The 15,590-nt window shown below is 41.7% G+C and overlaps 1 protein-coding gene across 2 annotated transcripts in view; it reads left to right on the top strand.

Moving 5' to 3' along the window:
• The window catches only part of NR1D2 (nuclear receptor subfamily 1 group D member 2), a 25,443-nt gene extending 9,853 nt beyond the window's left edge, over positions 1-15,590 (top strand). Inside the window, exons 2-8 of one of the 2 annotated variants that reach the window (XM_081883270.1) lie at positions 101-198; positions 2,874-2,962; positions 3,494-3,638; positions 6,052-6,713; positions 7,881-8,066; positions 9,592-9,802; positions 12,278-15,590. In XM_081883270.1, the coding sequence (XP_081739396.1) occupies positions 2,885-2,962; positions 3,494-3,638; positions 6,052-6,713; positions 7,881-8,066; positions 9,592-9,802; positions 12,278-12,474 (1,479 nt within the window). In that variant the 5' untranslated portion in view covers positions 101-198; positions 2,874-2,884 and the 3' untranslated portion in view covers positions 12,475-15,590. The remainder of the gene's footprint in view (positions 1-100; positions 199-2,873; positions 2,963-3,493; positions 3,639-6,051; positions 6,714-7,880; positions 8,067-9,591; positions 9,803-12,277) is intronic. The other variant, XM_081883269.1, reaches the window with a different exon arrangement.

Below are 15,590 nucleotides of genomic sequence, written 5' to 3'. Positions count from 1 at the left end.
ACTAAATAAATATATTTGACTGCGGCCTGAGGGCATCCTTCTGCCTAGAGCCTGTAGCACTTAACATTCAGTGCTTAACCTCTGACTTCCTTCCTTCTAGATAGACTGTAGCTCTGGTTCTCAACCTCTGGCAAACTGGAGCTCCTGCCTCACAGTGCAAAGTGGTGCCAACAGGCCATGTTGTCCTGTGGTCCACAAGTAAGTTTAAAAGTCGAGATCTGACTATTAAAGGACCCCCAGACTTGTCCCCCTCCAACCATCCCAGTTAAGCAACCTTCCCCATTTTGAGGCCATCGAGGCTTCCAGTTGTGTAAAAGGTTGCTTTTATACAGCTCATTGTCTGCTTACAGTAAATTCGAAGCAAATTACTGAACAGAAAGTAGGTAAAAGTTTGGCAGCGCACTGTACACGGTTAGTAGTGGGAACACCAAAATAAGACTCATCATCCGCAGATTCTATCTTCCATCGTGCTAGATTCAATCTGTAACAGCACCCAAGTTTTCCTGTGTATATTATTTTAAATGTAGAAGGATTATAAGATGCCATATTCCATACTGGGTCCACCTCACCCAATACTGCCTAATCTAACTGGTAGCACTCCCCCGCCCCCAGTCTCAGGCTAAGGTCTTTCCCATCCCCTACTAACTGATCCTTTTGAAACAGGCATCTCTGAGGGAAAAGTGTGTGCTTTGCCACTGCACAAATTGAGAGTTGCCTGTATACAATTTTGGCTTGGGCTGCTATCCCAGAACGTAATCCTAGTGTAAAATCCCAGCTTTCTGTAATAGAACATGGGTTTGGTTTGGGTTTTTTTTTGCAAGTTTTCTTGTGTGTTTTTTCCAGAGGCCAGCAGCAACTTGGTTGTTATCTGTAGAGCTAAACTAGAAATAATTTTCCTCGAGTTTTCTTGGTGCTGAAATGGTTGCTAATCTTCCTAACTGTTGATTCTGTATTTGACTCTACTTGGAAACTGTTTCCAACATGATTCATGGATAACAAGAGTTTCATCATTGATAAAGTCAGCACCCAGGGTGTTTCTTTGTTTGCAATTTGGTGCTATATTTGTGTGTATGCAGTAGTATATTGGTTGTCAAATGGCTTGGTTCCCGAACAAATCTGATCCCAAATGCCGCAAACCCAGAAGTGACTGTTCTGGTTTGCAAACGTTTTACTGCAGACAATCGGAAGCCACGCCTTGGTTTTTGGACGGTTCCGGGAGTCGAACGGATTAAGTTCAACAACCAAGGTACCACTGTATCTACATCTATACGTATATGTGCATAAATATTGTCTACGGATATATACACACATACACATTTGGTAACAAAAAGATTGCCCTAGCATACAGGTTTCAAATAACTTCAGGGTAATAAAGAAAAAACTTGATATGACAAATCATGGCCAGCATTTGAATCCTACACATTTGTGACAGTGTGTTTGCTATGATGGCACCAACATATTGCAGTGCTCACATTTTGGTGTCACAAAGCAGATGTATCTGTTTGCTGAAATTTTGAGTTGGTGCTACGATTTTGTGATGGTACTATGATAAACATGCAGGCTGAAGACAGCAAAACGCAGAGGGAAATTTAGAGACTGTATATTTTCTTTTTTACAGTAGTTTCCAAGTGGGGAAGCATCTCTGTGATGGTCACATGCATGGTTATTCTATGCAGGCTTCCTAGAGTTGTTCTAAGGCAAGGTATAGAATCCTGTGGCCCTCTCCATGTTGTAAGATTCCCATAAACCCTAACCATTGGCCATGATGACTGGGGCCGATAGCTCAGTTCTTGAGTGACCATAGCCAGCCTATGGTCATTAGACTCCCAACGCCCATTGGCCCCAGCTTAATGATCAGAATGGTCAAGGATAGTGTGAATTGTAGCAAAGCAAGATCTCGAAAACCACAGGTTAGCTACTCTGCCCTAGGCCAACTACTAAAGCAGGGTTTCCTAAGTTTGTGTCTCCAGCTGTTGTTGGGCTAAAATTCCCATGATCCCTGAGCACTTGTCTCGCTTGCTAAGCAGATGGGATTTGTAGTCCAACAACAGCTGGAGACCCAAGTTTGGGAATCCTAGCTCTAAGGCCTAGATACAATTTTGTTTCTTAGTTGAGGGAATCAACTACCGCATTTTTCGCTCTATAAAACGCACCAGACCACAAGACGCACCTAGTTTTTGGAGGAGGAAAACAAGAAGAAAAAAAATATTCTGAATCTCAGAAGCCAGAACAGCAAGAGGGATCGCTGCGCAGTGAAAGCAGCAATCCCTCTTGCTGTTCTGGCTTCTGGAATAGCTGTGCAGCCTGCATTCGCTCCATAAGACAAACACACATTTTCCCTTACTTTTTAGGAGGGAAAAAGTGAGTCTTATAGAGCAAAAAATATGGTAAGTGGGAAGGCGTGTGGAATTCATTTTACGCCCATTTTGTCAATAATGATAATGATAATAATTTATTGTTTATACCCCGCCCATCTAGCTGGGTTTCCCCAGCCACTCTTGGCGGCTCCCAACAGAATATTAAAAACACAATAAAATATCAAGCATTAAAAACTTCTCTAAACAGGGCTGCCTTCAAATGTCTTCTAAAAGTCAGATAGTTGTTTATTTCCTTGACATCTGATGGGAGGGCGTTCCACAGGGTGGGCGCCACTGCTGAGAAGGCCCTCTGCCTGGTTCCCTGCAACCTCACTTCTCACAGTGAGGGAACCACCAGAAGGCCCTCGGAGTTGGACCTCACTGTCTGGGCTGAACGATGGGGGTGGAGACGCTCCTTCAGGTATACTGGAATTTGCCTCTTAACAAAAAGAATGTAACGCAAGTCAAATATGTGTTGTTTCTATTAGGTTGTAATGCTTATTTTTCTATTTATAGAATTTAATGGCATGGTCCTGCTGTGTAAAGTCTGTGGAGATGTTGCTTCAGGATTCCACTATGGGGTCCATGCCTGTGAGGGGTGCAAGGTGAAGTATAATTTTATAATGTGAATATCTTATTGGAGCAGTTGGCGAATAGAATTTCAGGGACAAGTGCAGATGTACCTGGTGGTTGGGGGGGGTGAAGCAAATGTTTGTTGCAGCTCTAAAACCCTAACCCTACAAGCTTTAAAACTATGCAGAATCTCCCAAGCGAGTATTGTTATTGTGACCTTCCATCCTTTTGGGGGTCTCAATGTCCAGCACTCGGAATATTGAATGCAGTGCTTTTTCTATTTAAAAAATGTTTAGGGGTACTCATATTGAAATACTACCTCTCAATGAGGCCAAACGTGGATTCACAAAATGTTGAGGGGTAAGCGTACCCCCAGAACAAGCACTGCTGAAATGTGCTTGGTTGAAAAGCTGATGTTTGGGGACATCAGTTGGCATGTTATTGTCAATAGCCAGATTTCAGGTTACAATGCAAGTTTCTGTTGATGGGGCGTGCTTGAAAATTGCTTGCAAAAAAAAAAAAAAAAGATGGTTTGAAACTTAACAGTTGCTTGTTCTTTTCAGGGCTTTTTCAGAAGAAGCATCCAGCAGAATATCAAATACAAGAAGTGCCTGAAGAATAATAACTGCTCTATAATGAGAATGAATAGGAACAGGTGCCAGCAGTGCCGGTTCAAAAAATGTTTGTCGGTTGGGATGTCAAGAGATGGTATGTTTCTATATTGAGAGCAGTTAGCTTCAAAAAGGTGAATTGTGGTGCTTTTCATACCTAATTATAAAAGTTGGTCTAGAGCGGGTTTTCCCAAAAACTTGGGTCTCCAGCTGTTTTTGGACTACAGTTCCCATCATCCCTGACCACTGGACCTGCTAGCAAGGGATTATGGGAGTTGTAGTCCAAAAAAATAGCCGCAGACCCACATTTGGGAAACCCTGGTGTTGAGTAATGGTGTGACATGCAAACTGATTCAAATGTCACCTCAATCATGAACTTATGATATGCCTTAATGACAACCTGCTACTTTTTTTATTGCACTCCTTCCCGGGGGGGGGGGGGATTAGGAAAATACTGACTGAGCATACAGGATTACAGTAAGGATTACAGAGGTAGTGCACGTGAAGCCTGGTAATGAGCTTTCTGTCCGTGATATAAACTGTATTCATTACACTGAGAATGGACAATATACTGTACTTTTCCGTTTATAAGACGCCCCCATTTTGGGGGGCTCAAATTTAAGAAAATGGGGCGAGATGGCACAGAGTTATTGAGTTTTTTGTAGGGGGGATTGCTGAAGATTGCTCACCCGCACGCGTCACGAAATCCGCCTCCCGTCTGTCCCGTTGCCGGCAGAAGCTGCCAATCACCCGCCCAACTGCCGAAGCGTCAGCCAATCAACACCACCCATTGACGCACCAACCAATAACAAGCACAATAGTGCCTGACAGCCTCGGCAGCAACCAATCAAACGTCCAGCCTATGCACTACCCATGTATAAGACAACCCCCTCTTTTTAGACTAATTATTAAAGAAAATAACCTAGTCTTGTACACGGAAAAGTACGGGAAATGGTGAAACGATATGCATCAATTTCTAAGGGGATTGAGGGTTTAAGGGGCCTTGGGAGGAAACACATGCAAACCAGTCCTACAGCTGGGAGGCAGTAATAGTGGTTGTCCAACCAGAATCTGATTTTGCTTGACACCATCTTTTCCCCATATTGGCAAACCAGCATAAGGGGATGGTTTTCTTCTCTCTCAAGCCAACATGTCTTTGTACTTTACATGAGCTGCCAAACTGTAAGCGGCCATGCCTTTTTAAAATGATGCTGTAGCTTGTTCTTAGCTACACAAGTGACAGCTGTTACATCTTCCACTTGCGGCATGAAAACTGCTTCCTGCATCGTGTTATTGCTTGTGTTTTGGGAAAGGAAGTCAAAGCAATCTCTTACCACTGCAAGTTGGGTAAACACATTGCTAACAGGGGCAGCCAATATGGGCTGCTTCCTCTGGTAAAGTTCCTTAGGCTTCTTCAAGCCCAGGGAATGCCTCCGCTCAGACAGATGATCCTTTTATGACATTTATTTACAGTGGTTCCTCGGGTTAAGTACCTTCATACTGTTGTGGCTTACGGCCAAACAAGTATGCACTAACTCAAGACTCATATTAATGGTTCTAAATGCAAAAGGTGTGTCTCCCCACCCCCAAAGTCGAATTGAAAATATATTAAAGTCTTCCAGACACAGCCATCGAGAGTTGAATTCCGGCCCTCCTGCAGCTTTATGCAAAGACAACCAGATGGGTGGTGTATAAATTATTTATTATTATTATTATTATTATTACTACTACTACTACTATAGTGGTACCTCAGGTTAAGTACTTAATTCGTTCCGGAAGTCCGTTCTTAACCTGAAACTGTTCTTAACCTGAGGTACTACTTTAGCTAATGGGGCCTCCTGCTGCTGCCGCGCCACCGGAGCATGATATCTGTTCTCATCATGAAGCAAAGTTCTTAACCCAAGGTACTATTTCTGGGTTAGGGAAGTCTGTAACCTGAAGCGTATGTAACCTGAAGCGTATGTAACCTGAGGTACCACTGTATATGCATTTATAACCTGCCTTTCATCATGTGGCTACAAGGTGGGTTCCATATGGGTCAATTCAACCAGCAAATCATGGAAAAGTTCCCTCCCTTTTCATGTAATCATGTAAAAGTACCTTCCCTTTTCAAAAGCAGTTTTCTGTTTGGCCTTGCAGTCGAAGCTCCTGCTTGAGAAACTGCTCAGAGAACAAGTATCATAGTCCCCTAGTCCTTATTTGGAGAACTACTGTCAAAAATACACTCACTGGTTTAATCAGTGGCACCAGTGCTTTCCCTCCCTACAAAAATAAGTGCTGGTACTTACTATGAAGTTGTTACAATAAGAGCCATACTTTTTAACAACAAAAAAGAGGTGCCTTTACAGCGTACTCCAGTAAAAAAAGCACCGAGTGGCATGTGATTCTGTCTTTTGATTTGTTTTTGAAGCAGGAGAGAGCTCTGTTTGCTTGTACAGCGTTTCCGCTAGAATTTGTCAGCCCGCGTGTAGCTAAAGAGTCTTGTTTTGGTTTTGTTTCCTTTTCTGAAGCCGTTCGATTTGGCCGGATTCCTAAACGTGAGAAGCAGAGGATGTTGATTGAGATGCAAAGCGCCATGAAAACTATGATGAACACCCAGTTCAGCGATCATTTGTCCAGCGAAGCCTCGAAAGAGAGCCAAGAACCTTTGCTTCTGCTTCCTCAAGAAGAGCTGAGCGCCAAACGGCAAGAAGAGCAGAAAAACGCCGGCGGCCGTTCTTCCTCTTCTCCTTCTCCTGCTCTCCTCCTCCCCCCTCCTCCCCCTCCCCCCTCTGACATTGCTAAGGAAGAAGTGATTGGCATGGTGACCAGAGCCCACAAAGATACCTTTATGTACAACCAGGAGCAACCCGAAAACCCTCCCACTCCTGGGCAGCCCCAGAATATGGAGAGAAGCCTAAAATACAGTGGTGGTGGTAGCGAAAGCAATAATAGTGGCATAAGCTGCGCCCACCATGGTGGGAATGAACAACATTTCATTGGACAACACAAAGGGCGAAACAACATGCATTATCCAAATGGGCGTAGTAACCTTTGCTTTACAAACAGCCATTCGGTGAACATTGCTAATGGCGCCGCCTCAAAAAGTTGCAATGGTAGGCCTGAAAGTGGCTTTCCTCACCATGTGTCTATGAATGCTTACCCCTGCAACCCTGGAGAAAGGATGCACCTGGTACAACTAATTCTTAATTTCTCTTGCACAGTTCTCTGAGGGATTGTAACTTGGCGCAGGTTCAGACTAGTCACATGGGCTGGGAGTGGCTTCTCTCTGGGACTACCTTGTTTAGTGAAATAATATCCTTAGGGTAATGACAACAACAACAAATAGGAGAGGGAGATTACTGAGGTGTTTTTTTGGGGGCGGGGGTTGCCAAAATCAATTGGTCCATCGCTAACAGAACCTCTTTCCAATTGAAAAAAAAAGTATGGTTGGGAAAATGACTGATAGTGGGAAATGTTTGCCATTATTGTGAGGTATATTTTACGAAACCTCAAACCCAAATATGGTTTGTTTCTAATCTTGGGAATCTTCTGCTTCTCGTTTTTTTAATCAATCCCAGTTTGCTGTGTTATCCAAACTCGAAATGTAGCCAGATGCATAAACTATGGCATGAGGCTGCCTTGCTTCAGCTAACCAGAGTTAAAATTAACCACAGTTTGTCACAACTTGGCAAACTCTGGTTAATAAAAAATGGACGCAGAAGTGAACTGCTCCCCGCAACGGCTCCAGAAGAGGGAGAAGTGCTCAAACACAAGCCTTGGCTAGGCATATTGTTGTAAATCTAAAACCTGTTTAGCATGTGTATTGCAGCCTTTATAGAATTCAGTCAGTTGGGTAATAAGACTTAACTGTCATCTAATGAATTGTGAATTGCTAGGAAAATTTGTGTCAGTGAAACTTAACCAGCGTATTTCACCGAAAACTTGGTGATCAGACTCACAGTATTTTTACTTGAGAATTAAATGCAACTTTTAAGCTTCTCTCTTTCTCTCATGCTTTGTATGCCATGTTTTTAATGTGCATTGGAAAACAGAAGATAGATCAAATACAGACGCAGATTTTAGCAAGATGCAGCCGACCAATATAAGCTCTGATTTTAAAAATTGCTGAGTCTTGGAAGTGAATCTTTCATAATAATATTTTTCCATTAAACTGTACTGTGGATCGTAACACATATTTAATTTTAATCCAGGCCTCACACATTTAGTACCTAGTCTCCAACTATATTTTGTTGATGTTCCTATTATTGTAATAACTTATGAAGATTTTTGAAACTATGAAATCGCTTGGCCAGTTTGCTTGGCACAGAATATTGAGACTGTGTGTATAAATATCTAGGTTTGCCCAATGAACAAGACTCCTTTTGTGGACCCAAATAAGTCTGGTCATGAAGTCTGGGAAGAATTTTCCATGAGCTTTACTCCTGCTGTGAAGGAAGTGGTGGAGTTTGCCAAACGTGTCCCAGGCTTCCGAGACCTTTCGCAGCATGACCAAGTAAACCTTTTGAAGGCTGGAACCTTTGAGGTGAATATTAACTGAATGTATTGCAGATGTTTTGCTGTGGCTTGCTGTATATATAATAGATTCATTTTGTTTTGACCTTTTCTTCCCCCCTGCAGCCTTGTCGGTTAAAAATGGATCAAAAGTTAGTGCTGCTATTTTGATGACTTTGGTAGTTGTCTGCAGCAGTCGCCTGAAATGTTTGGCAGGGGTTATCTTTGCACAAAACTACTGCTACTTTGACTTGTTCTTCCCCTCAGGAATATGAGATCAGTTCTCTTACCCTCTTACCCTTACAGAATGTTAGTGTGATGTAGCCTTAGATGTGGCACTGTGTTGAATCACCGAACAGATAACAGATTGAGGTTGAATCCTGACAAGACAGAAGTACTGTTTTGGGGGGGACAGGGGACAGGCGGGTGTGGAGAACTCTCTGGTCCTGAATGGGGTAATTGTGCCCCTGAAGGACCTTGCTAAACTTGAAACAGTCTTCGTTAGGAGGAGTTGAGTACATTTCACAAGGCAAGGCGTTTCACATTCTGGGTGCAACCATGGAAAAATCACTTCCTCTCTCCTGAGATGGGACGCAAACCGAATGATCTTGGACTGTGCACACATTTCCAGTTTAAAATGCTCCTAGGTCATTGTTTTCTTGCTTGAAACTGACACGTCTGGCAGGAAAACATAAAAATGCAGCATTTCATTAGAAATTAGAGGATAGATACAGAGGAAATAAGAGTACGTGCACAGTTTTGAGGAGCAGAAAGGTTCATAGAGGAAGAGATTATATGGGAGGTGCAAAAGCAGACTGCAAATGTGGGAGCAGGACGTGCAGGGAAATGTTCCTTGTTTCTGGTTTATTAAGCCAAAATACAGTGGAACCTTGATTGTTGAATGTAATCTGTTCCAGAACACCATTCGGCTTCCAGAACATTCAACAACCGAAGCACAATGGGTGGTTGGAAAACTCAACTGAGAAAATTGAGAAACACGGCTCAGAAGCCGTTCGACTTCCTAGGCTTGTTTGAAAACGGAAGCAATTACTTTCAGGTTTTCGGCATTCAAAAACCGAAACGTTTGGCTTCTGAGACACTAAAAAACTGAGGTTCCACTGTACTTTCTGCATTAGCTTTTTACATTTTTTTTTTTGCTTGATATCAGTTTGTATAAGCAAACTCATCTTGACCAGACATTTATTATGAGAATATTTTAGCTTGTATAGTCTCCGCATTTACTTTAGAAAATTGTGGAGGGTGATTTATAATCAAATGAGTAATATAAAAGTAGGCTGTGGACTAGAGACAGTATTACACAGGTGGAGGTATGCTGGTGATGCAGGAAGCTTTCTGTGCTGGTCATTTTGTGGGGAAACCTGTTTTCATGTACAGAAACAACATTCCTTCTGTTTAAAAAAGCAATTGTGCCTGTTCATCAGCTGTCAGACAAGCAACATTATCAATGTATTGTGTTACACACTGACTTCTTTTATCCCTAATGTCCTGCAGATTGGTCTAATCTTTTTTTAATTGCTCTTTTTTCTTTTGTGTAGGTTTTAATGGTACGGTTTGCATCCTTATTTGATGCAAAGGATCGCACTGTCACTTTTCTTAGTGGAAAGAAATACAGTGTGGACGATCTGCGTTCAATGGGAGCTGGTGATCTGCTCAACTCCATGTTTGAGTTTAGTGAGAAACTAAATGCCCTGAACCTTAGTGATGAAGAAATGAGCTTGTTTACAGCTGTGGTCCTTGTGTCTGCTGGTAAGAAAGTTAATCCATACCACGGAATAAAATATTCTTTTATATCTCCAGATTTAAAATAGGCACCTTTGTCGTCTTTTCAAAATAAAAGAAATCTAGCTAATGGGTTGGGGAGTATTGTTTATTTTTATAAATAAGTGGGGGTTTCTTCAGAGCACCCGAGAATTATATCCTTCCGTCACTGATGTGGGGTGGAAGAATTTCAACAACAGCAGATTTTCAAGTGCTTTATTTTTCTGTTCCATTAGTAATAATGATGCCAGTTTCTCTTTTGCCTCACCTGTGAGGACTTTTTCATTTTGCGGCCACTTTTCATGTGTGATTTTTATCTTTTTACTGTTCGTTCTTTTGTTTTATGTTAAGCGTCAAGATTTTTCTTTATTTCAAATCGCTTTTGGCTTTTTGAGAAAGCAATAAATACATGGTTAAGGGTTACTGTTTGTTAAGCGACCGGAGAGGATGCGTTCTCATTGACATGCAATGCTGCAGAAATCGCAGCAACGTACCCTTGCATGTCAGGTGGGTTCATGCCATCAGCTTTTTGGTTGTTTGTTTTTACAATTTCCCCTCACATTAATCCTAATGGGAAAGAAAAATAAGTACACTCCAGGTCTGATGTACTTCTTCCTGTCCACCTCCGTCACCTCCCCAAATCCCGTGGAATGGAAGCATCTCCTAATCCACCTTGGAATGACTCCTTTCTGCCCCATCTACCAACAGAGCACTAATGACCGAGAAGGAACAGCTGCAAAGGCTTTTGTAGCATGCAATAATAATAATAATAATTAATAATGATAATTTATCATTTATACACTGAGAGCCAGTGTGGTGTAGTGGTTAAGAGCGGTAGTCTCGTAATCTGGTGAACCAGGTTCGTGTCTCCGCTCCTCCACATGCAGCTGCTGGGTGACCTTGGGCCAGTCACACTTCTCTGAAGTCTCTCAGCCCCACTCACCTCACGAGTGTTTGTTGTGGGGGAGGAAGGGAAAGGAGAATGTTAGTCGCTTTGAGACGCCTTCAGATAGTGATAAAGCAGGATATCAAATCCAAACTCTTCTTCTACCCCACCCATCTGTCTGGGTTTCCCCAGCCACTCTGGGCATCTCCCAACAGAATATTAAAAACATGATAAAACATCAAACATTAAAAACCTCCCTAAACAGGGTTGCCTTCAGATGTCTTCTAAAAGTCAGATAGCTGTTTATTTCCTTGACATCTGATGGGAGGGCATTCCATAGGGTGGGCGCCACTACCGAGAAGGCCCTGTACCCTCACATCTTGTGGTGAGGGAACCTCCAGGAGGCCCTTGGAGCTGGTCATGAGTGATGAACGATGGGGGTGGAGACGCTCCTTCAGGTATACTGGGCTGAGGCCTTTTAGGGCTTTAAAGGTTAGCACCAACACTTTGCATGGTGCTCAGAAACATACTGGGAGCTAATGTAGGTCTTTCAAGACCAGTGTCATGTGGTCTTGGTGGCCACTCCCAGTCACCAGTCTAGCTGCCGCATTCTGGATTAGTTGTAGTTTCCAGGTTCCACCTTCAATGGTACCCCCACGTAGAGGGCATTGGCGTAGTCCAAACAGGAGAATGCTTTCATGCATGGGCCTTTCTTCACCTATGGATCTTCTCCTTGTGAAGCAGGAGACCCACATTATCCTAGACCCCCAGGGTGCCCCACCAGAGACCATCGTATTTCAGACAAAAGGCTTGCCCACACTTTGTAAGTGCTGTCCAAGAGGTTTTTCCTTTGTCCTGCCACTTTCCCTGCGGGAAAAACCCCCCACTGTTTACTGCTGAATTGGAAGAAGCATTAATATGCAGAAAACCCATTGCCGTTTGTTCTGATTCATCAGTGAACAGCATGGTTTCCTGGGGGAAATGGTGGGGGAAAAGAAGAAACCTAGAAGTCGAACGCCTAAAAATTACAGGGGAAGTGTGGGTGAACCCTTAGTTGCTGCAGAGCTGTACAGCAGAAGATAAAGTGGCCCCGTGTACTTGGCAAGTGGAGCAGACAGGTTCTCATTCCTGTTCCCTTTCCACAAAATTCCCCCTGCTACAAAAGGAGTTCTGGCTTGTTCATAGCATCACAAAATAAGGGGACACTGCTCTGCATTCCAGGGGTACCTTTGAGTAAACCCACTAAAATGAACGAACATAAGTTAGTCACGTTCACTAATTCCAGTGGGTCTACTCTGAGTTTGGCTAACCTTGAATACAACCCTTTTGACTTAGGGTAGGATTTTTTTGTTATGTGAGGATGTTGAGAAGTGCTTTGCAAAACAGGCACCTAACTAAAAGCTTCAGTATGTAGGTTTATGCCTCCGTTTGTATTCCCTCTTCATTAGTCAACCCTGAATCCCCACTAACACAAATGCTTTGACAAATAGCTGAACGTAGAGTTGAATTTCATACTAACAGGTGTTAAATTGGCACACCAAATAACCGTCTCTGTTCCGTTCTCTTCTGTTGTTTAGAACGATCGGGAATAGAAAATGTCAACTCGGTGGAAGCGTTGCAAGAAACACTAATCCGCGTGCTTAGGACCTTAATCACAAAAAACCATCCGAACGAAGCCTCTATATTTACAAAACTACTCTTGAAGTTGCCTGACTTGCGTTCCTTAAACAACATGCACTCTGAGGAACTCCTGGCCTTTAAAGTTCACCCATAGGCTTTTACCTCTTTTGTTCATAGAATGGACTTGCTTCCTGTCAATTAACTGTGGTTATTTCATGCTATAAAATGTTTATTTATGTTTGTTTGTTTGTTTGTTTGTACCTTTTGTGGAGAAGAAGAACTTGCTGTCTGTGTGATAGATGTTCTGTTGCCATGCAATAACAACCTTTCAGGTTGACCATTTTTTCCGTCAGTGACAACATGGCCACAGATTTCTTCATGATTATCCAAAAACAACCCCATTTGCACTAAAAGTGAAGAGGTTACATTCAATCATACGGATATTGACTGTTAATTACTGCACCCTTACAGTAAAGACCAATTAACTGGTTCTTCTATAAATCAGAATGCACAATGGCTATATGCAGAAAACAGAATTTTGGATAAATGACACTACAGTAACTGAAGATGGATTTAATTTGTTTACCCCCCCCCCCCTTTGAGCATCTCTTCTTGGTTCAGTAGGAAGCTCAGAAAATTTGTTTTGCTTTTCGAAAGCTTAGGAGCTCCATGGGGAAGTCTCATTGTAAACTGATTAGATAGCTCCAAGCACAAGCACACATGTGCTGTATGTATGTATAGTATGAAAAGATGTTGGACGTGTTACGACTTTTAAGAAATACATTGTTTGTGTATGTATATATTTAAGTGTATGTATGTAAATAGTTCTAATTGAAACAACATGCATATAATTTCTTCACAATATTTTTCAACTGTGAAGAAGTTAACCAAACAGAAGGTGGTTGACCCATGGGAACAACGGAACCGATGCTTTAGGTGATGCGCTGCCGAACCAAATGTCTCGAGAGTTCATCATGTTTATAGAGATTTTCAGGTTAACTGCGGTGTGCCGAGTTCGCTGCTTCGAGAAGTCTTACAGAATCAAAAGTGAAATGGCAGATCTGTCAAATCAGTTAAAGTTACTGGATTGGGCTGACTTTTAAAAAAAAATCTATTGCTTCTAAGATTCTTATGTGCTAATAGACACTTAAAGTTGCTGGACACACTACTCTTATCTGGAAGGAAATTTTTCAGATGAAGCTTGTAATCTGTGTAGTTTTAGAGAATCATGATAAATTTCAAGGAAACGATTGATCAAACACCTTCATTGCATATGTTTTGTGTGTCCTTTGAATCTGTACACTTTATATACCTGTATGCTGCTTGAATGGGAATGGGAAACAAAAAACAGACACTGTCCGTGGCTCATGAGGTATGTTTGTTGGCCAAGTGTGTTCTATTAAGGTTAGAGTTGTAAAGGTTTTCTTAAACCTTTTTTTGGTGTACATAACAAAGATCTGTTAGATAGTCTGTCTGATACCAGGTCTATTTTTCTATAAATTTGATGTTCTTTTTTAAAATGTCAATGATAAACCCCCAGGCGCAAGGATTTCCTTTGCATCTAGATACTATCTCAAAATAATATTTTCCTATAATATCAAGAAGTAAAAACACACAATGGCACTTAAAATAAGCCAGAACATTATGACTGGCCTTATTGTTACCACAGTATGGAAGGAAAAATTCTTTCTACTTCCTCCTTAAGAAAAGCATTGAATCCCCAGTTTACAACCTCAATATTTCACATGTCTGTTTATTGCTTGAAGGTACAAACTTGCATCTCCCATTGTGCTTAGGTGAATTGCAGCTTCATGGGTTCAATAGATGTTTAGTATTTTCTGCTGTTAAATGGTGGAGTTAGATTTGATGCCCTGTCACAGCATAAAACTTTGGAGCATTTTGTATTACTGCTTTTTTATTTTAAGAGGTTGTTTCAGAAAATTCAATCTAACTCAGAGGGAATATGTGCATCTAATTGTCTTCTGCAAACCAAACTCAGACCACTAGGAAACAACCCATTCTTCCAATTTCAGTTGCACAACCACTTGGTGATGTCTTGAGACAGCTTATGCTTTCAAAACACGAATTGTTGACTTGGTATAATACAGGTATTTCAGTAACTATATTTTTTATTAATCAAGGACAGGTAAGCCATTTAGCATCCACTGCTTAAAAATCAAAGAAAAAAGTTGCCCTGATTTTTAGGCTTCTTACAGAAGCTTCCTCCCTACATATACAATGTCTCTTCATTCTATTTTTAAGTCTTTAGAAAAGTATAACCAGCACAGTGTAAAGTATTGCTTATTGCTTTAAAAGAGAGTTTCCATATTTGTGCATATAATTAGATAATTATGTGGTGAAATAAATGCATGCAGTTTCATTTTAAACAACATGTTCCTGTACATTACAGAACTTGATTTACATTGTTCCGGGTTGTTGTTTATTTACAAATTCAAGATCCAAGTACAGTTGTACCTTGGCTCCCGAACGCCTTGGGAATCGAACGTTTTGGCTCCCGAATGATCAAAAACCAGAAGTGAGTGTTCCGGTTTTCGAACTTCCTTTTGGAACTCGGAACGTCCGGCGTGGCTTGCGTGGCTTCCGATTGGCTGCTGCAGCTTCCTGCAGCCAATCAGAAGCCGTGCTTTGGAAGTCGAACGCACTTCCGGAACGGATTTTGTTCAACTGCTGAGGCACGACTGTACAACTTTATTTATAACATTCTTCTATGTTGCAGTCTCCAAGGCAGCTGTTGTCAACCTACCGCTAGATGTTTTGGACAACAACTCCCATAAGCTGCAGACAGCATATGCTGATGGGAGTTGTATTCCAAAACAATTGGAGGGGCACCAGGTTGTGAAAACTACTCTAGGGCCTAGCACTTGTGTTATGCTGGCAGCACTAAGAGTCACTGGACTGCTGCTACTCAGACTGGTGTGGTGTTAAGATGAGACACAGAGGAATTTTCTCATCAAACTTCAGATAACTGGGTAATGCCTGTGTAAAAAAAGGATCTGGCCTTAGTGAGCAAGGAAGCCATTTGCTAAACAAGTTAGATCTTGTTACATCTAAAGAAGCTCTGCTTTACTGTGTTGCTGGTTATACACTTGTTAAATACTGAGAAATATTTCGCATCAGACTTTTGAGTACTGTAGATGGGATGTTGCTAAGAGACTATGAAAACGTACTGTATGAAACTAAATGAATTTTTTTACTCTGGTTTTTCATGTTTAAAAAGATTAAATATGGGCATTATGTTGGCAAAGCAGA

The sequence above is a fragment of the Podarcis melisellensis genome (genome assembly GCF_964234715.1).
Source record: "Podarcis melisellensis genome assembly, chromosome: 12".
In the NCBI taxonomy this organism is placed as follows: domain Eukaryota; kingdom Metazoa; phylum Chordata; class Lepidosauria; order Squamata; family Lacertidae; genus Podarcis; species Podarcis melisellensis.
Note: the sequence above shows the minus strand (reverse complement) of the source record. Positions and strands in the feature narration are given on the sequence as shown.